At 40.8% G+C, this 21,672-nt stretch overlaps 1 protein-coding gene across 2 annotated transcripts in view; it reads left to right on the forward strand.

Annotated features, from left to right (window-relative positions):
• Aig1 (androgen induced 1) overlaps nt 1-21,672 on the forward strand; it is a 218,707-nt gene that overhangs the window by 158,897 nt on the left and 38,138 nt on the right. For both annotated transcript variants that reach the window (XM_036169141.1, XM_036169143.1), the window contains exon 4: nt 20,666-20,781. In XM_036169141.1, coding sequence (XP_036025034.1) covers nt 20,666-20,781 — 116 coding nt within the window. The remainder of the gene's footprint in view (nt 1-20,665; nt 20,782-21,672) is intronic.

The following is a 21,672-nucleotide window of genomic DNA, read 5'->3' on the forward strand; positions in this document are numbered from 1 at the left end:
GCTGGAGCGAGAGGTGGACTCAAGAGAGGACTGGGTAGACACCTCAGCTCTTATGCCAATGGCAGGGAGAGGAGGAGATATGACTCGGTGTTGCTTCCTCTAGAACGTTGGGGGAGATCCTTTGAGAGACCTCTTCTAAGATTAAGATAAGGCCTGGATTTGTGACTTCATGGCAGACAAGGATTTCAGTATAAGTCAGAATAAAGCAAAGCAGGATTAATTTAAAACTGGTTTGAACATAGATTCAACATGACTATTACATGGGGGAAGGGGTTTCTTAGGAAAAGGACAGTACATATGTAAGACATGGGGGTAGGCTTCCCAAGAGAACCACTCAAGTGCCATAAAAACAGCCATGATCACAGTTTTGTTGTCTCCTGAAATCACATTGATCAAAGGATTTCTAAGAAATTTCTTTCTTTTTGTTTTATGTTGGTTTGGGTTTTTTGTTTTGTTTTGTATTGTTTTGTTTTTTTCTTTTAGAGACTGACATCATGGGCTGCCTTCTGAGGCATGCCAGTCAGGATTGCAGGCTCACAAAATAAGAACCCAGCTCAGAAAGGTCATGGGGATCCTTATTATATGTAAGTCAAAAGAAAGTCAAGCATGTGTTTTGACCGTAAATAATGTTTGTAGCCTTCTTGGTGAGAGTCTTAGAAAATTACAAAGTTTGCAAGTGGGAAAGGAGTGAAGTTCAACTCAAAGTCAACTCCTCTTAGACTTCAAGGATACTTTGTTGCTATTTTAATATTTTTATTTAAAATGTCCTTATAAAAATACAGTTTCTGTAGAGTCAGTCTTCACAAAGGATTTTGTTAGCTGTACCACTATTCTTTACCCTGATTAGAGACTTTTATTCACAGTATGTCTGTCTATGTGAATGTATGTGTGCGCGCCTGTACATACCTTCAGAGGCCAGAAGGGGACACCAGCTCTACCACCACCCCTAAGCTGGAGTTATAGTTGATTCTGAGCTGTCTGAAGTGGGTGCTTGCAACCAGATATGGTCTTTCCAGGAGCAAGTGCCCCTAACCACTGAACTATCTCTCCTATCTCCCTCTCCTTCCATTCTGCCTTGCTTCAAGATCTAGTCTGCATGAATGAGGAAGGCTTCTGGGTGAAGAAAGATGCTTTCCACTCGCCAGTCATACCGTAGGGATGTTTCTGTGTATTTAGTCATTCACTGGGATCTTACTTCCTAGGTAAAGATCAACAACATAAAGGTATGGAAAAGGGTTTGTAGCTGTGCTTAAGCTTTGAGTATAGGAAACTGTAAGTTACCAATAGATAATTTTTAAAAATGTATCTCCTCCTTGATCAGACTGCCGAAGCTAATGAAAATGTCAGGCTTCCTTGATTTAGCTGAGCTCCTGAAGCACAGTGCATCATGCTTCCATTCTCAGTCTGTTCTGAAGCCGGCCAGGATCTATTGCTTTGATTAACATGGCAAAACAGAGCAGATTATGACACTGTGTGTGTGTGTGTGTGTGTGTGTGTGTGTGTGTGTGTGTGTTTGTGTGATTTCTAAAAGTATTTTTTTTAGACTATTGGAAGGAGGTAAAAGTAGCAAAACCTAAGGTCATGAAACAAAATGGAAACAAGAGCTGGCTGTTTGCACTCCTGTTACAGAGCTAGAAGCTGGCTTCTGTCGAGCCTTGTCCCCACAAGCATGTGCTCACCAATAGATGGTCTAGCCTGTGTCTTGTTCTGCTGAGTGAGGTCTTAAATAGCTGCGAAAAGCTAATGAGCTTTAAAAGAGTATGATGCATCAGCTAGGCCATGGCTAACAGGCAACCCAGTTACATGTCGAGAGCTTTATTTGCCATGGAGAACCATATAGGAAGACAACAGCATTCAGTAGGAATCAACAAGGAATGTTATTATATACCAACCAGCTTTTTCCCTCCTGAAAACAAAAGTCCTCATAAAGGCAACACAGGCATGTAACTGGAGTTTTCCTGCTCCCACCCGGCTGGCAGCCATTCAGACCCAAATCAACACATAGACGCTTATATTAATTAAAATGGTTTGGCCTAATGGCTCAGGCTTCTTGCTAGCTAGAACTTACACTTAAATTAACCCATAATTCTTATTTATGTTTAGCCAAATGGCTTGGTACCTTTTCTGCCTTCACATCTTGCTTCTCATGATGGCAACAGCTGGCAGCGTCTCCTGACTCAGCCCTCCTGTTCCCAGAATTCTCCTCTCTTCTTATCCTGCCTGGCTACTGGCCAATCAGTGTTTTATTTATCAGTCAATCAGAGCAACACATTCACAGCATACAGAAAGACATCCTCAGCACGGGCAAACTCCTAGCCCTGTAGGATTGTCAGCCTGCTCACTGTAGGTTTTATTCTGTGGATTTTATAAGCAGAGATTCAAACCAGTTATGGCACTTGGTGTAGAATTTACCATGCCTGGTAGATGGCTATGTTATGCCTCTTAGGTCCCTATTTGGGGGCCAGACAACTCCCTGCCCCAGTGCCTGGGGGTGCTGTAGGCTTCCACCCTCTGCCTAAGCCCCTCTTCAAGAACAGTTATCATATGAAAAACACTGTCTTGCTAAAGCCAGACTATCTTTTCTATGGCAGCCTACATTCTAGAAACGGTTCATGAGAGCCTAAAACCCTGGCCATATACGCCAACCTGTGTTAACTCTGGAGTATGGTCCTCATTTCACAGTCCCTGACTGGTTGGCTTGGGCCTTTGTTGAGGCTGCAGCACAAGCCTGCTTCTTTCCAGTTTATCACACTTCCTTCTTTTCCCTCTGAAAGGAGGTGGTTCTCCAGAACACTTCCTAAGAAACTTCTGCATGCTAAATTTCCACCTCAGAGCTAGCTTCCCAAGGAAGCTGATGAACTACAACAGCACAGATGTCTGGGTAGCTTGGATTGAAAGATGATATGAAGAAGACTTGCCATTGTAACCGTGCAGTTTAAGGGCCATGAGAACCACTGAGATAAAAAGGGAAATTAAGTGCTGGCAAAGACATGGAACAAGTGAAACTCACAGTCTTCAGAAGAGAGAGAAATGGTCATGTGACTCTTCAAAGCTCTTTCGTTTTACTGTTTTTGAAGCCAAGTGTCTTGGATCGTGTCATATGACTCAGCAATTCCTCACCCCAGCATATGGTCCAGAAAATATACAGACAAGTCCGCTATTACTCTACCTTTCCTGGAGAGACCTGAATAAACATTGATTAGCTCTAGAAAGGGTGCCAACAACAGGCCAAAAAAAAAAAAAAAAAAAAAAAAAAAAATGCTGCTATCTGAGTCAACCTTGGGAAACCATTGGATTTGTTAGACTAACTTACAGAGCATGGGCACCGTTTCCTTACAGATGGTTAGGTGACTTACAGACAGCAACATCACTGGAAACTCCTACCCAGCATGAATGATGACCTCATACAAGTTACATTTCTGAAGTCTTGCCCCTTGTTAATCTCCTACCTCCTGAATACTTACTTTAAAAACCCCTAAAATTATATGTAGCTTGGGGGGGCGGAATAGGGTGGCACATGGAATGCTGGGATTTCAGATGTAGGTCCAGTGACACCCCAACTCCTTCTGTAAGAGTAAAAACCCAGTTGCCATTACTGAGATCCAGATATCATGTCTTATCCTGTTTGTTTCATTCCCATAACAAATGATCCAAGAATTCTGTAGGCCACCAACATGCTAGTCATGTAATGCCCAGAGGAAATGACTTTACCCTAACCATCACCAAAAGAAGAATGCACAAGAGCAGATACAGAAGCGTTCTTCCTGAGTGCGCAAATCCGGAAAGATGCCGATGTCATCAAGGATAGAATTGACTCGTAAATTATTCTGTAGTCACACAAAGGCAGGAGATTGTTGGCATAAAACACAGCTCTTCCCTCACAAGAACAAGAGACAGCTTGTTCTTGAGCCAAGTATGAGTGACCATGGCCCAGGAACACATATTCAGATGGGCTCCCCAAAACATGCCAATGTGGAAATGGTGTCATGACGTTTTTTGTAGTCATGGAACAAAAGGAAGTCATAAATCAAGGCGCATTTCAAATGCAGGGTGGAGGCTCCACGTGGGTCCATGCCAGCCAAGTGGGAAATCTCTGATGTATGCTTGAGGTGCTACCTGATAACGTTCTTCCTGTTGGGTTGGTGGAATTAGTTACTGGCTTAGTTAAGACATTTCAAAATGTTGTACCTGACAAACAAAAGGCTGTTAGGCTAGACATGGAGATACACAGCCAACAGCTGTCGAGGGAACTAAAGAGAGCTGGAGATAGTTTGGATCTGGATCTTTAACGTTCCAGCTCTCCACAAGTCTTGAACTCCTAATTAGCCAATCAGTCTGAGAGAATTTTTGACATAGGTGCGGTGTTTTCTGGGAGTTGCAGTCCACTGTTCAGCAATGAGAATGAAAACCTACAATGCACTTAAATTTCAGATGTCACAATGAGCAAAAGGAAGATGCGCGGAAGTAGCTCCATTCATAAAAATGCCGAGATCACACAAGAATGATCGGTTCTCTTTGAAGTCTGAATATTGGTTAACTTTGGGGGGATTAGTTGTGACATAAAGGAGTCTGAAGGTGATTGGGGGCCTTGGCTCTCTCTTGATCCATGTTTTGATTGTAGATTTGAATTGATTTTGTGAACATTCACTGGAGTTCTGAATGCTTACCATGAGTCTGCTTTTCTTTGTATGGGTTCTACTTGAACCAGAAAAAGGCAGAAGTGTGGATAGAGGCTATGAAGACATCCAAGTGCACCAACCAACATATAGACACAACTCCTGAGTCTTGAACAGAGTCCTCCTGTGTACTGTGACGGGCTTATAGATGCAGAGACTGGGGTTCAGGGGCCCCAGCTGGCCTAGATTTGGAGAATGCTGAGTGACTTTTGGTTTGAAACCTCTTCCCACCTCAACACAAAGAGCAAAGTATATTTGGTCTTTGAGTGCCCATTCATGTGGGCTCAGTGTTGTCTGAGTGATCATGAGGGTTGCCTAAGCAAAGCATGCAATGTGTAGGGGCAGGGATGGGGAAAAGGCATCAGAGTCAGATATACTGTGCCTGCAGTAACAGAGGTGCTATCCATTCTGAGAGGTCTTTACCCACCTATTGCCTACTATCTACCTATCCATTCTATAACCATTAACATTGCTTTGTGTTGAAATCTGTCATCTTCTCCTGGCAAAACCAAAGTGGAGGGAGAGAACTGTTTTTAGCTGTGAACTAAATGTCTCTTTCCTCTTTGATTTTTCCCTGTCATCTTGGGAGAAAGTTTGCTACTTCCTGCTTTAAGAAGTCCTTCTGACAGCCTGATCAAATGCCATAGAGCCATTGTGGAAAAGAGCTAGGTTATAGTGGCTTTCCTTACTTAAAATAGTACTTTCTCTAGGCACTTAAATTTTGTCTAATAGGTGAGAGATGACTTTTTGAAGATTAAAACTAAAATCTTCTGCAATCTTAAGTGTGTTAGCATATATATGTACACTTCTGTGGGTACATGGGTATTTCCTTCTCATGTATGCGTATGCACTTGCATGTATGTGTCTTTGAGTATGTCAATGTGTACTTACACAAGTATGTGTGCAATTGCATACATGGTTGTGTGCTTCTGTTCATATGCATGAGTGTATGCTTAGTGAATATGTGTGCAGAGGTATATACTTGCTACATGGGTATGCATGAGGTATGTGTTATGCTTGGGAGTATTGTGTATGTGTGTGCATGTGTGTTTGCATCTATTTCTGTATGCATGGGTTGTGCTTGCATGTGTGTGTAGGGGTGAGTACAATTGTATGTTTTCACATGTATTCATAGGTATGTATATACATGGATATGTGTTTATATGTTTATGGATAGTGGTTTCATGTATATGAATGAGTATATGTGTGTATACAGTGTCTGCACATCTCTGCATTGGTGTGTGTGTGTGTGTGTGTGTGTGTGTGTATGTGTGTGTGTGTGCACATTCTCTGTGAATATGATGCCTTTTGCAAGTGCATGTTACTCTCTGAAGACTCATGGCTCTCTGCTTTCAATTATGCTCAGAATAGTCCAAAACCCTTCTGCACTAATCCTAATCAACTTGGAAGCCACCACACTTGGGCATGAGGCTGACAAGTGTGAGTGTTTGCAGATGTCAGCGCAAGGAGGGCAGCAGTCCAGGAGGACAGATCAAGGCTTAGCGACAGGAAAATGCATGCCAGTGCAGCCGAGCTCCAGAGCGTCAGCACCACCAGGAGAAAAACTCATCGTGACAGCAAATCAATAATCTCTGGGAGACGATCTGTTTCTGAAATATCCTTGATTAATTATGCCAGGGCATGCTTGGCAACCATCCTTCGCTCCAGATTAACCTAATGCTTTTTGCATGAAGCAGGATTATAACTGGTTCTCCTAAGTCAGATTTGACATTTGAAATCAGGCTTTAAAGGTTTGGGTTATAGATTTTTCTTATGTCTCCATGTCAAACATCATTGTTCTTATTGCTGGTTGGAGATGTTTGCCAATCAATCAAAATAACATTTATTTGATCATAAACAAGACTAAATTAAAACCATTTGGAATCATTGTACTTGTAGACTTGGTGATGAGGCATCCTTAGACTCTCTGAAATCTTGCTTCAGTGCCGTGACCCAGAGCTGCAATGACATTTTAAAAAAGCACTGGAAGCCTGTTACTATTAGCTGCAAAAATTAATGCTTCTCTATACTTTGTGTATGTGTAGCTTTTACTTGGTGATTTAGTCCCATCTGACTGTGATTTGGAAAGAAATATTTTCCCTCTTTCCTATATAATATATAATTATAAATTTTATCCCTTAAAACTGAATATATTTTTAAATTTATTTTTTATATATTACATTCAGGAACTTATTTTTTTATTTCTCATGAATTGCAGGTGGGATTCTAATAAAAACTAATGAAAAATAAGACTTGCTTAAGGGTATGAGACTTAGAAATTCCTACAACAAAAGTTGAACATTCTGTAGTCTATTTGGTTTAATTCTTTTTTAAAGTGCCCCTGTGCCCAGTGTATCAGGGCCACCTTCCCTCAGGCTGACTATAGCACTATGGAGTACATTATTGATGCATTTATATAGCCATAATTATGGGTTGATAGAAAGTCACCCAGTATCATCATGTAGGTATATACTGGCAGTGCAAATCAAAACAGGGCCTTAATATTTCTAAGGCAATTTGGCAATATAGACTGACATTAGTCAGCGTGGACCAGTTTATCCTAAGATATAGCAGCATAACACTGAAGTCTCCATAGGTCAACCCTACAGAATTTATTCCTCACTCATACAACGTCTTTAGCTGTCTACTTGACTCTCAGGGCAATTTCCTTCCAGATTATAACTCAGGGATTTGGACAGAGTCTATCTTGAGGTCCCATCATCCAAAGTCTCAGAACAGTATGGCAGAGAAGAGAGGATAAATTCAGAGCAGCTTGAGACACACCAATCTGGAAGTGTCCACATAGCCTCCATTAATTTTAAAGCCAGTGTTTAATGTCTGTTATCATGAGAAATGTGAGCTAGACCTCAGTGGATAGAAGATGACTGCTTGAGGTACATGGCAAAGAACAGTTTCCAAATCTGTGGTCAGATCGTTAAACTTAAACAAACACATAAAAACCTGAGGTCTTTTAGTGACAGAGCTTTTTAGTCCAGAATGATAAGAAATTGATCTGCAAAGTAGGTTGTATCCCACCTTGAGGACCTTTGAAGGCAATGCTAAGAAGCAGCTCGTTTGAAAGAAGCAGGTAGATGTTAGAGAATGGAGTCAGGTGATCAAAATCGTATTCTTAGAGCCTCTGACATTAGAGGATGCTGATACATCTGGATGAGTAGATTCTGCTGAGAAAGTAATTTCTGAGAAAACACAGATGGGTGTTGTGTTAAATGTGTTAGCTTTTCTTTCAATGCATGTCATTTTTTGGTAGACCCTACTAAATGTATTTCCTCAGGACCTTGAAGGAAGTACTGTGGTGTTCTCATTACTCAAGGAGTACTGTTCCTCTGACCTTCCACCTATACCGTGTCTCCTTGCTGTTCCCTACCTGTATCCTCCATGCCATTCAAAATACTTTTAAGGAGAACAGACCTTTGAAGAGACAAGAAAGGCTCAACCATGGCTGAGTGCTTCTCTATGATGATGCCTGGGGATTACTCTCATCCTCTCTACTTAAAGGAGGACTCTGTACACATGAGCTTTGCTTCCCCAAAGAAGCATCAAGAATGTTATGGTATTCAAATGCAGAATCCAGGCAGTCCTGAGCTCCAGGAGTCTTGCCAGTCTGATGAGATAAGACAAGGCTATTTGTTCCTTCTCTCTGACACATCCATGGCAAAGAAAATCACCCTTCTGTAATAGATGGTATTACATTGACTGTTGCCCCACCATATTTCTTGGTGTCCCACAGACAACAGAGAATATAATGATTCACAACAGGACCCAAAATGTAGACTACCAGAAGCAGAGCTCAAACCCAGCACTGTCCACTTGGGTAAACCTGAGCAATTTTCCTAACTTTCCTGTGCTTTATTTTATATAAAATGGAGTTGATTGTGATGGTAATAATGAATATTGCTTAAAGGGTTATTATAAGAAATAACTAGGTTTTAATCTATATGAACAACCCCTAGCATGCAATAAAGGAGTTTACAAAATCAATCATTATTTGTAGGCATTGCATGAGCCAGTTTTATCATAGGATCTCATGCTAGCAACTCTGATGAATTACGCTTTTCTCTAAGGTGAGAGACTTCACATTTGTATTTGGCTAATTAAAAGGCATTCCTGTGACAACTGACTGATGAGAATCTTCTCCTACTATGTTCTGAGTTTCCATTTTAAGTACCTGAGATTGTGCTAGGCACCATCAGTATAATCTTTACTAAGTGAATGGATGAACAAAGGCGTGAACAAAAGAACCTGAGAAGCATGGGTCTCAGTTGAAAGCCTAGGCGGAGGAGTGAGCATGATCTGGTGAAACACTGGCAGCACAGTGTGTGAATTCTACACTATCTTTAACAAGTTAATCCCCTGATCCTCTGTTCCTCACATAGAAAACGAAGGTGAAGATAACCACTGCACAGGACTTTTTCTTGTGAATTAAAAAAAGATGAAAGTGGAAATTATCTGCTCCAAACTCAGCATACATCAGCTCAGTAGATGGAAGCTATTCCTGTTTTTATATATACCATATTGATGTACATCAATCAACAGTGAGGGAAGTAGACACTGACGGATGGGAAAGGCCTCCTTTCTATATGTTTAAATAGATATTAGACAGAGTTGTAGACCAGCAGGTTTTTTTTTAATCGTTCCCTTGTTTGTTTTGTATCACATTCATTATTAAGGTTAAGAAGGAAAGAAAGCAGAAAAGAGACTTGCAAGTGAGTAGGAAAGATGGGTGGAGAGACTTAGAAGGAGGCCAAGACAGAGAGGAAGCCCTAAGGAGCAAGCCAGAGAAGCATGGTGAGTAAGTCCCTCCTCTCCTTGTCCTGTCTTCCACGTGGCTTCCAGCTTGGTCTTTCTATTATTGATATCCAATTGATTTCCCTTATCTTTATATACTTGAAAGCCACAGCAGAAATTTGGGCTTATGGAGGAAGAAGAATTTGGCATGATGCATGAAAAGATCCCCGCCCCCAATCAGCTCACAGCTGCCTTAATCATTCCTTTCCCTCTGAGGTTGTACAGTTGTAACATCGCTTTGGTGCACTGTGCCATGACTTATTTTTATTCTTGTAAGCCCATTCCTCCCCTTGCCCATTTGTCTGCATGTCAACCCCTAGACCCTTGTAAAAACTCAGTTCAGAGGTATGCTGCTGTGTGAAATCTTTCCTTGAGCCACCAAATGCGATCAGAGGTTTGGGGGGGGGGGAACCTTGCACCAGGTCTCCCATGGCTGGAGCTCACCACACTCATCACTTTCTATCTACAGGTAGCAATTAGAGGTGCTAGGCTGTGAGAACTACCAGTGCTAATTGTGGGATGTTCCCAGAGGAAGTGAAAGCTAGGCCACTGAAAACCCCACTGTACCATTGTATAGTACAGTGTGTATCATTGCTGGCATCCATTCAGAACAAAACAAAACTGTAATTGTTGGTCCATAAGATGCTGGGCTGTACATAAGAAGATTGTACAGTGCAGTGGTACCTCCCAATTTAGTGCTGTAGACCCTCAGCACCTCTTGAATACACTTACTAGGAATTTACTATCCTCAAGTCACTTTAAAAAATACATGCAAATGTTTCTTTAGAACAGCCCCTCTAGTATGTTACTGTCCCAGGGTAATTGTTTCCATGATGCAGAAATATGCATGTCTGTGTTTAATGTGTGACACTATTTAGTTGATTTGTTCTAGTGATTAAAACCATATCCTAGGAGTTGTTAGAACTGATGTCAGAGCTGAATGTATCCAAAACCGAGTACTCAGGCTATGAAGGAGTTGGCCCATGCCTGGAACATTCTGGAGCTTGTGTTGGTTCCACCTGAACCTATGTTTTTGACCCTGGGTCACAATTTCTAATCTCTTTTCAAACAGGAGGTTGTTCCTGAGTAAAAAAAAAATCATTTAACTTGATGTCACAGCAAGCAGGAACAGATGGTCAACACTATGCTACAAAGACACCATTGAAATAGGTTCTACATCATGTTCACAGGCACCACCAAACTCAAACCAGTACCTCCACACCTAGGAAAGAAAAGCCCATGACAAGAGGAAGCATCTGGAAAGACAGAGAGCATAGTAGTTGAAATTGGTAGTTCCTTCCATTGTGAACTCTAAAGTATATCTGCTGTGGGGTAGCACACCTTAAACTGACCATTTAATAGAATTAATAACAATTTCAGAATGAAACATTTAGTTGGATTTAGAAGTAAGATGTCAGGTTCTCTACTGCTCATGGGAAAACACAGCTCTTGCCTCTAAGAGAATTAAAAATAAGCCTATGTGGGAGTCAATATGAACACCATGGCCCAGTAAACATTCAGGTTACCCCAAGTCACATGTCCAACACGGTAACATTTTTATGCTGTTTCTATAGTAACAAAACACAAAGTCACAAATCCATTTTTTGATTGGTGGACACTAGCTGTTTATTGGAGCTTCCCCAAAAAAGAGTTCACTTGACAATCTCAAGGATGCTAGGGCAGATGCAGAGGTTGGGTTTTGAAGAGAGCCTAAGATAAATAGATTTCAGATGGGCAACATTTCAGCTGCCCGTGGTCGCAAAGTTCTTATCAGTCAGTCAGCCTTGTAGCATCCTTAACACAGGTGTGTCTCCCCACCCCCTCCCCATCCCCCAGCTCTGCCACCTGACCACACCCTGAGAACTTTGGCTCACACAGATGAACCTGCTTCAGTTTGTTTCCAAGCTGCCTGGGGTCTTGTTTTCATCTCCCTGAACAAGGAGATGTGCTTCACCGATTCTGAATTCACAGTGACCCCAAGAGTTGTCCCTGCCCTCATCCAACACAGGGCGTACATTCGGAGTGCTGAAGTCAGTTGGACTGTGGTCCGCCAGTGTCCTGTGGGTTTTTTTTTTTCTGTTTTTATGAGGTTACCCTTTCTACCACTTCGAATTATATGACTTCATTTTTTAAACCTGGAAGTTCCTTCTTGTTTTATCACCAAATAAAGATTTCTCAATTTAATCCCCTGTTATTATGTAAGTGACCAAGGTCAAAAAAAAAAAAAATTCAAGTTGTAATCTGAGTGTGCAGTTTTTTAGGCACCAGGGCAGGGTTCCATGCTGCTTTATTCTTGCTGAAACTGTAGCCCTGATGGACTTCATGAGGGGCTACTTCACCCCATCCTCTCAGGCAGGGTCAGTCACACATCTGCTCATGCCCTTCCTCTGGGTGCACCAAGGCACCTAGGTGCACACTGACATGTGTACACACACACAAGGATGTTCACAAGCATGTGAGCAGGGCCATCTTTCAATTTGTGATCATCTATTATCATAGGAATGTAAGAACCTAGATACCCTAACATGAAAGGGGAACCCAGTTACCTGGTACATGATGGACCTATGGTGTTAGGAACCCTATGGAGCCTGCCCGTGCCCTCTAGATGCACAAAGATGGACACTGGAGTACTTTTTTCTCTATTGCTGAACAAAACTTTTTGCCCCACATTCCAATGCTGGCTTTTCTTCTAATAAAGAAAGAACTTCTGTCTAGAATCTACATGGTAAGAGAGAAGTACTCCCCTATGGGGCAGGGTGTTTTGTAGAAGAGAATGAGGACAGAAGTGGCAGAGAACAGTCTCTGACTCTTATTTGTTATCTCTGGTTTTGAGTACTCTGATTATAGCTGTCAATTCTGGGTGCATAAAATCATCTCGACATGTCCTCAGGTTCACCCATCTCTCTATACCCCTGATTTTGTGCCACCATATGTAGTTTTATCCTTCTCTGAGTCAATAATAAAGGGTTTTTAAAAAACTTCTCTTTGTGTATAGGTTGCTGGTTGCCATCACAATCATAAAGATCTTACAGTCTGTATCCATGTGCAGCATAAACCTGTTCCTTTAATACTGTTAAATAACAGTACATTCTTCTTACATAAGTATCTGGACTTGCTACTTGAACACCTCTCCGTATTTTTGGCAAAAATCCATCCATTCACAAATAATCTAGTAGTTCTAGAATTTATCAATAGACTATTCTAGGGCATCTCAGTGTACAGACTGTATTTGTGTTAATCAGTTCATGGTTACTCTAACAAACTCTGAGATAATCACCTGACAGGGGTAAAGGGTTCTTTTGGCTCGTAGCTTTGGAGTTTCAGTCCATAATTAGCTGGCCCTGCTGCTCTTGGCAGGGATGGAGGCAGAGCAAAGCCATGAATTACCTCATGGCCAAGAAGTGACGCACAGAAAGAAAAGGGACCAGGTTCCCGCAGTGCCTTTCTCGTGCGCACTTCTGGTGACCTGAATACCTCCCACCACATCCTACCTCTTCAAGCTTCTACCATAGCCCAAGAGCCTCAAGCTGGGACTCAAGCCCTTAACACATGGCCCTTTGGGGGACTTCAAGTTCCTACTTATAGCCATAGCCCTAAGAGTCTGCAGGGTGAGCTATATGGCACAGAGCCCTGGCATTATATATTATTAAATCATATAGTGAAGGATAGTTCCCTATACATTGTCCTTCTGGTTCCATTAGGAAAGTCTCTTTTTCATATTAGTGTGTCTTTACTGCCCCTCTCATACTTATTAACAACCCTATTTAATACATACAAGTCCTCATAATCAAGGTCTTGGTCAAGCAAACATGTCTGGTGAACACCTTACATTAATTGAATTTCATTGTATTTGTGTTTATGATTATTTTTATTTATGGCAAGTGATACTCCATTTCTAAGACTTAAGTAGTTTCCCTTTAGATATATTTAAGGAAATGTACATTAAATGAGAAAAAAAAAAGATGTTTTATCTGTTTTAAATCCAGAAGCTGTGGCAAGGCCTTGTTCTGAGTTTTTCTGCCTGGACCATTTTGTGTTCAGAGAACTTTTCATCTATCCATGTGTGCTGTTTGGACTGTGTGGGAGAAAGTAAAAATTATCTTCAACTCTGAAATTCCGTCTTTCCTCCTGACCTCAGAAGAAATTATTAATTTATTGGTGGGTCCCTAAAAGCATCATAGGCCTTGGCTCAGTGTCTTTTGTACCTGACTGTAGATTATTTGGTCCTGACATATGTGCAAACCAAACTTAGAACATCAGCCTTTGACAACACTAAGTCACTCCATCCCCTTATTCTGCACAGTGTGATTTTAAGCATCAGGATATGCAAGTCTCCCTAAGGGGGCACAGGACCCACACTAGGTCCCACAGTCCAGCCTTCTAATTGTCCTGGATCACTACACCACATTGTTCCTTGGAGCATCATCTGCAAACACTCTTTTTGCCTCCTCTGTCTCTTCATTCATCATGTACCCGGTAAATCACAAGTCTTTCTATGTGTCTATGTGTCTGTGTGTCTGTTGGGTCTGAGGAATGCTCTGTGTGTGGGGAGACCCTACCCCATGTATCCAGTCTGTGTTAGACCTTGGCCACACAATGTTGATCAGTTCATGGCAGAGGTCACTCTGCTGCACCACAGGGAACTTATCCATACCCATTAAAAAAACACACAGATGCAATGGCCATGAGAGATTCATGCTTCTCTATTTAGGATACTGTCTTCCCAATACAATTTGTCATCAAAAATAGTAACAATGAATATCAAGGTTTGGTACATGATAACTACTTATATCTTAGACCAGTATTTCCTAAGACAAAGCTTCTATATTGATCAGATACAGTGTTGACTCATTTGGCAGTCAACCATCCCCATAGTACTTAGAAACAAGTCAAACTCTGAAGTGTGAATCTATTTAGTCTTATCAATAAAAACTGGGAGTCAAATATCAGGGTAATAACCTGAAAGATCAGAGAAGCAAAGGAGCAGCTACTAGTGACTTTTTACCTTGCTGAATCCTCTGATCAAAGGGCGCCGAGATCCTGTCTTCACCTGATTGTGCTAGGATCAAAGGTGTGTGCTTCCCAAGTACTGGGATTGAAGGTGTGAGCTTCTCAAGTGCTGGGATTAAAGGTGTGCACCACCACCACCACCACCACCACCACCACCACCACCACCTCCATCACCCACCTCTAGGTTAGCTAGTGGTTAGCTCTGCCCTCTGAACTCCAGGCAAGCTTTATTTATCAGAACACAAAATATCACCCAACAAAACTCAGTCACTCAGGAGTTGTTCACTGACAATTGTGTTAGTCTCTTTTCTCTGCTATAATTAATTACCTAAGGTAGGTAAACTTTATAAAGGGAGGGGGTGTATTTAGCCCATAATTCTAGAGATTCAACCCTGATGATAACACAATGATAGGTGATATCTCAAGTTGTAATGTAAGCATATGGAAGAGACCACATTTCTATACAGAAAGATTGGGTTTCATAAATCCTTCCAAGAGAGTGCCTCCAATGACGTGAGGACTTATTGCCAATCTCCACCTCCTAAAGAACCACTGTCCCTGCTTCACTACAGGGAAGGCCATATCTCCTAACATATGAGCCCTTGGGGAACAAGCCACATCCAGATCATAGTAACAACAACTGCAAAGAATAACTCATTGCAATTCTTCAGAGCTGATGACCAAACTGTCTCCATGTTTCCTTCTCTACCTAGGAACACTGTGGAATTACCATTCTTCACAATGCTTCCAACTACCTGTAACTGTCACCACACCTCTGCAGTATGGCTGCATGGTGGCTGGTTTTATTGTTTACTGTGTGCTACAGGGACTACAAAACAATTATTTTTCTTTTTTTTCTTTTCTTTTATTTTTTTTTTTTTGCAATAAAGACATTGTGGGTTCTTATGAGCTTCAACTAAAATAATTTGGTCTGTTGGAAAACAATGTCCATGATCTCTATCATAGGGTTACTAAGTCTGGTTTTATTCAACTGGGTATCTTTCAAAAATACAGTTCTGGAACAGGCCTAGTGACACAGTTCTATAATTCCAGCTACTTGGAGCCAAGGCAGAATGACCAAAAGTTCAAGGACTGCTTAGACTGGAGAGCTTGTTCAAGGTTAGCCTTGGTGACTTAGTGAAACCTTCTATTAAAATAAAAAGTGAAAGGAGCTGGAAAGGTAGAGATACAGCTCAGTAGTAGAACTCCCTCCTAGGATGTGTGAGGCTCTGTGTTCATACACATGTGTGATTCTCATGCAAAGAGAAGATTTGGAGGTGGGCTCAAAACAACCTGTTTTTAAATCATCCTTCTAGACCTAGCAGCTCTGGGATACTCTTTGCAAGATAACCTGAGCATTTTGTTGTCTTATCTGCAGAATGGATTTAATAGTATCCTTTTAGAACATGCTTTCAAAAGTATCACAACAGATATTATTATGTGTCCTATATGCCAGGGTCTTTTCTAAGTACTACTAGATATCCCAGCAAGCAAAAATGCAAACTCTCCATTCCCATGAAGCCATGGTCCTAATTGAAAATATATCCTGGTGCTCAAGTCCTTGAGGTGGAGTGCTACCTGGGAGTAAATTGGCACTGGGGTTCTTGTCCATATAGTTCTAAAGCAAGCATCCTTCTTGCTGCTCCAGAGTTGACCTTCCAGCTCAGTTATTGCAGGAGTGTACAATTGTTTTAGTTCATGAAATTTTATAGGAATTTATATTTATATTTATAAAAATATAAGTTTTATATTTGGGGTAAATACTTGACACTGTGTTTTATTGATATATACTATTTATAAGTAGGAATAATTTGTACCAAAAATGTTTGGTACTGTATATTCTTTTGTGCATGAAAATTATGGATGAAATGTTACCTTGCTTAAAAAAAACTTCCCCTTAGGGTTGGGGATTTAGCTCAGTGGTAGAGCGTTTGCCTAGCAAGTGCAAGGCCCTGGGTTCGATCTTCAGCTCCACAAAAAAAAAAAAAAACCAAAACAACAAATAAAAAACTTTCCCTTGTAATTTGCCACTGGCCACGTCTTTACATGTGCAGACTTGTCAGTGGCCAGGTCACTGATGGAATCCATTGCCCCCTTTTTCATACACAGGATACTGGTGATGCAGTGGTCTGTCAGATCTTCCTTTTCTCAAACCACTTCCTGTCTGGCATCAGCAAAGTACACTGTGACCTTGCCAAGTACAACATCTGATCATCAGCAGGCATGCTAGGTACAAGAAAGTAACTGGACAACTGAGCATATTTGAATCCATTGTTTACACTAAGTTCATAGAAAATGGTTCATTTTTCTACTCATTTTGGATCAATGGATGAAGAAGTAGAGTTTAGAAATTCCTTCATAATAACCAGTCCAAATCATAATGTTGTCACTTATAACCCACCCAGGCCTTCAGGGTCAACATTGTGCTCAGAGTAAAAGTATAATTTGCAGATCTTTTTCTGTGTGACATTTGACACAACATGCGTTTTGATTTTTATACTGTAATATTACTGCTGATATCTCAAACTGTTGGTTAAATTCCCAGCCAGTGTCATCTGAGGTAACTAGATTGAAAGGGGAAAAAAAAAAAAAAAAAAACAATAGAATCCATCTCTAAAATGCATTCTGTCTCTGCATTAGCACACAGTACCTCTTGCATAGTTCACTACAGAGGTGATTGTACTGTTTCAAAGTAACAATAATAGGGAAGATAAAAGATGAAATAAAAAGCTAGCCATCTGTGGAGTCACTCACTTTAAACTCATGGAATGTCACACTCTTGCTAATGAATACTCAGAGAAAGATGGGATGTAGAAGAGAATTCTGAGGCCAAGAATGTCCAGCACTTAAATACTTATTACAAAACCACATCTTTCTATCTTCTTATGAATATGAGCCAGAAACCTTTTTCAAAATTACTTATCTTGATATCCCCAACGTGTCTTTCACCTGCCAACACTTACCTGCCACCTGATTTCATTTTGCTAAAATGCTAGAGTTTGAAAATCCTAACGTTAGATTTCCTGCCTTTTCCTTGACTGTGTAAACAGAATAGTGCGATCAGGACAAAGAGTTTTTCACAGCTGTTCAGGAGACGCTAAATGAAATTGACATCTACTGACGGCTCCATAGTCACTTCTCCCACATTTGAACTCTCGAAAGTGTCTCCAAAGGTGGAAGATGTGGGGGTATGGGGAGCATGCAGTTTGCCATAAGACTTCACATCGTAAGTCTTTCCGTTAGAGTCCCGAACCAAAAGTATTTGATCTGTGGGGAGTTCAGAAACTTTTAGCGACTTTCTTCTTTTTATCCTTCTGTATGGGGTCACCTCCGTCTCCATACTGGCCCACCATGTTTGGTATGTGAAGTAGCCACTAAATCAGAAGAAGAAAGGACTGTTGCATTTTGCTCTTTGGGATTGTCCTTTCATATGTCACGTCTACGACTGCACAGTGTGAGTGCAAACTGGTACAAACTCATAGTTTTTCCCGTGATGTTGCTACACATTCGATTTGACGGTGTGTGTCAGGAGCCTTGAAGTCTTCACTGCCTCTCACTCTAAAGTAGCAACTTGATATCCAAAAGAAGGGATATACGTCATGACATCTCTAATAAATGAAAAGCTGAAATCCTTTTGTTATTTACTGCTCAAGAACAGAAATTGGTTATATAAGTTTGAAAACATCCACATTGCAGATTTTAGGCAGTTTAGGTCAAGACTGGTATTCTTAAAAGAATTTTAAAGTGGCATATTAAAAATATTCAAATGTCCTCCTCAGTTTTTTTCTTCAGAGATTTAAAGTTTTCATTAAGAGGTCTTTGGCGGCCTTTGTTAGGGTTATCCCTGGGTATTACTGAGTAGTGGTAGTGGTTCCATGCTATCTTCCTCAATGTGTTTGTTGTTGGTATATGGGAAGATTGGTGGGGTTTGTAAGTTGATTTTGTATCCTGCCACTTTGAGGAAAGTAGTAGTTGCTTCTAGAAGTTCCCTTGTAGAAGTTTTATGATGTTCCCCTGCAGATAGGGATATTTTGACTTCTTTTCCTATCTGAATCCCTTTTACTTCCTTCTCTTACCTGGTTGCTCTAGCTGGGACTTCAAGCAATATGTTGAAGTGGAGCAAGAACAGTAGCCAGCCCCATCGTGTTTCAGGTTTTAATGAGATTGCTTCAAGTTTTTCCTCCATTTAGCATGCATGTGGGATGTTTGTCGTATAGAGCCTTTATGCTGAGATATGTTCTCTCCATTCCTGTTCTCTCTAGGACTTTTATCAAGAAGCACATTGAATTTTTGAAGTGATTAAAGATATGTTTGAAAATGTTTAACATCCTTAGCAATCAAGAAAAGCAAATCAAAACTACTTTGGGATGTCACTGGACCCGAGTCAGAATAGCTAAGATAAAGGAAACAATTGGCAATTAATGCTGACCAGGATGTGGGGAAGAGGATCCCTCATTCATTGTTGGTGGGAATGAAAACTGGTGCAGCCACTATGAAAATCTGTGTGGAGAACTCTCAAAAACCTAAAAGCATATCTGTCATATAACCAAATTATACCACGCCTTGGCACATATCTGCAGAACTCAACATCCTACCTCGGAGATGTTTGACCTTGTTTATTGCTGCTCTGTTCACAATACGCAGGAAATAGAAGCTGCCTAAATCTCTGGTAACTGATGACTGGATAAGGAAAATGTGGTACAAATACACCATAGAATTCTTTTCAGATGTAAAGAAAAGCATAATCGTCAACTTTGCTGGTAAATGGATAGAACTGGGAAATACTAAACTGAGTGCGGTAACCCAGAGCCAGAGAGGCAAAATGCGTGTTCTCTTATTTGTGGATCTGTAGATTTGAATATATCACCTGGAGTGACCACAGAAGCTGGAGAAGTCGGAAGTGGCAGTGGGGAGAAGCGGTTTGGAGAAAGAGCTCTAGGGAGGCTAACAGTCGATCACAAGTGTTTTAAAGGTGGAAAGAGGGAGAAGGCAGACAGGACGTAACTGGATGCAGAGGAGGTAGGGCAAGTCGGAGAAAGAGAAACAACAGCAAAGATGGGTGGAAAGATCGGAGGGAAACACCTTGTGTTTATTTAAAAAAATATGTACAGTTGGTGTCAGGGCTTCTGTTATTTTAATTCTATGTGTTTATTACCTTGCAGGTTTTGGTTATATGTTATGGCTTCTGGTTTTTTTCATTGAAATGGGATTTCTGAGTGTGGGAGCAAGTGTGTCTCTGCATCTGTATGTGTTTCTTGGGCCTTTTCTTGGACTCCCTTACTTCGTCCGTTTGTTTTGTCCTATTCCAATCTGTTTTGTTTTATCTTACTATGTTTTATTATTATCCCGTAGGTGCCTGTTGGTTTCTAACAAGAGACAGAAAGGATGTGGATCCAGATGGGAGGGGAGATGAGGAAGAACTAGCAGGCATAGAGAAGGCAAACTAATCAGGGAGAAAAAAAAATCCATCTTCAATAAAAGAAAAAAAGAAATGCTATTTTCATTGTGTACATACATATATATGTATATGCATACAGATAGAAACATATATAACTTAAATTTTAAAATAGTCTTAAACTACAGCACTGTGGTAAGCCCGAACCAAAACTGTATTCACAGTGTGATCTTAACTATGTAGAGGGAGTATGCATAGAAAAGAAAAAACAGCACACACACTGTAACTGTTTCTGTTCATTGTCGCCTTGACAGGGTCTGGACTCACCTGGAGACGGACATCTAAACATGCCTATGGGGAAGGGGTATCTTGATTATGCTGTTTGATGTGGGAGGACCTACCTCAATTGTGAGCAGGACCATTCCCTAGGCAGGGGATCCTAGACTGTATAAAATGGAGAGTGAAGTGATGGTGAAAATGTACTTAACTGTCCATTTCCTGGTCTCTCTCTTTTGTTCTTCTTTGTGCCCTTTTATGTTATAAAACTTTCCCATTGTGAATATCAAATAAAATAAAATTTCAAAACTTTAGGTACGGACAAAAAAATGCTAATGGAGCAGTTGCCACGAAACATGTTTTTCTATCCATGCTCTCATGGGAGAGCTATGCACGGCTGTCTGTTGTGGGTCTTTCCGGGGAATTTATGCCGTTCATTCTCCTGCTGGAGAGAAATTGCAGCAAAGAGGCCATGATAAGAATCTTCCCTGTTCTTTTCCAGCACACCACGGTTTTACCCTTTATATTAATCGAGATGAGGACATCCCACCATCAGTATCCCAGCAGGAGCAGCGGACTCACCGCCATCTGCACCTTCTCCGTGGGCTATATATTATGGTAAGGACTGTGCCTGCTGGGCATTTATACTGTATTCGATTCTGCACTGCTAAATTCGAGCACAGATTGCATTATGGATATAATCACTAACAGATTCACACTGCGTGCCTCATTTGGTCCAAGACCTGGGCTTTGTCTTGTTTCCCCAGATGCTTATATTTTTAGAAATATATGCCAAACCTCACACAGCAGGAATTTGTTGAACAATCCCATGTAAGCAGTGCGCCTTCCAAGACTACGTTTTTCAACTTGTTTTCAAACTAAATGTTTTTCTTGGACACTAGTTTTATAGCTTAAAGGCTTTTTCTTTTGCTGGGGATTTTGTTTTTTGTTGTTGCTTTTGTTGGGGGAGGAGGAGTTGCAACAAACACTAACAAATGAACAAACCTCTGTAAGTGAAAATGTACCTTTTATGGACCTACTTAAAACCTATCAAAAATGATCCACTCACTATAAGTAGAATGCATTTCACTTACTTGTTTTTGGTTATCAGTGTAAACAAACCACAAGAGATCACCATGTGATCTGTTGGGCACACTGAGTCCCAAGCATGTGGTGCCAAATTTATCTGATAAGAATTTTTGTTTCATGTTAACTTCAGTTTTTATCATGTTTCAATACTTCGCTGTACTCATTTATCTTAACACAGAATTTTAAAATTTCTCTTTTTAAGTCCATGTCCTCTTTGATATATTGACACAGAAAGAGGGAATTCCTCTTGTGAGCATCTCTGCCTCTTGAGACTCTCTTCTCCTAGGTTCTGGGGTCACCATCCCCTCTTCTAGGCCCAGAGCACTGGATAACATTCTTCCAAATACCTCACATGTTTTTTTTTTTCTTTTTTTTTTTCGAGACAGGGTTTCTCTGTGTAGCTTTGCGCCTTTCCTGGAA

Source organism: Onychomys torridus, chromosome 19, assembly GCF_903995425.1.
Source record: "Onychomys torridus chromosome 19, mOncTor1.1, whole genome shotgun sequence".
In the NCBI taxonomy this organism is placed as follows: domain Eukaryota; kingdom Metazoa; phylum Chordata; class Mammalia; order Rodentia; family Cricetidae; genus Onychomys; species Onychomys torridus.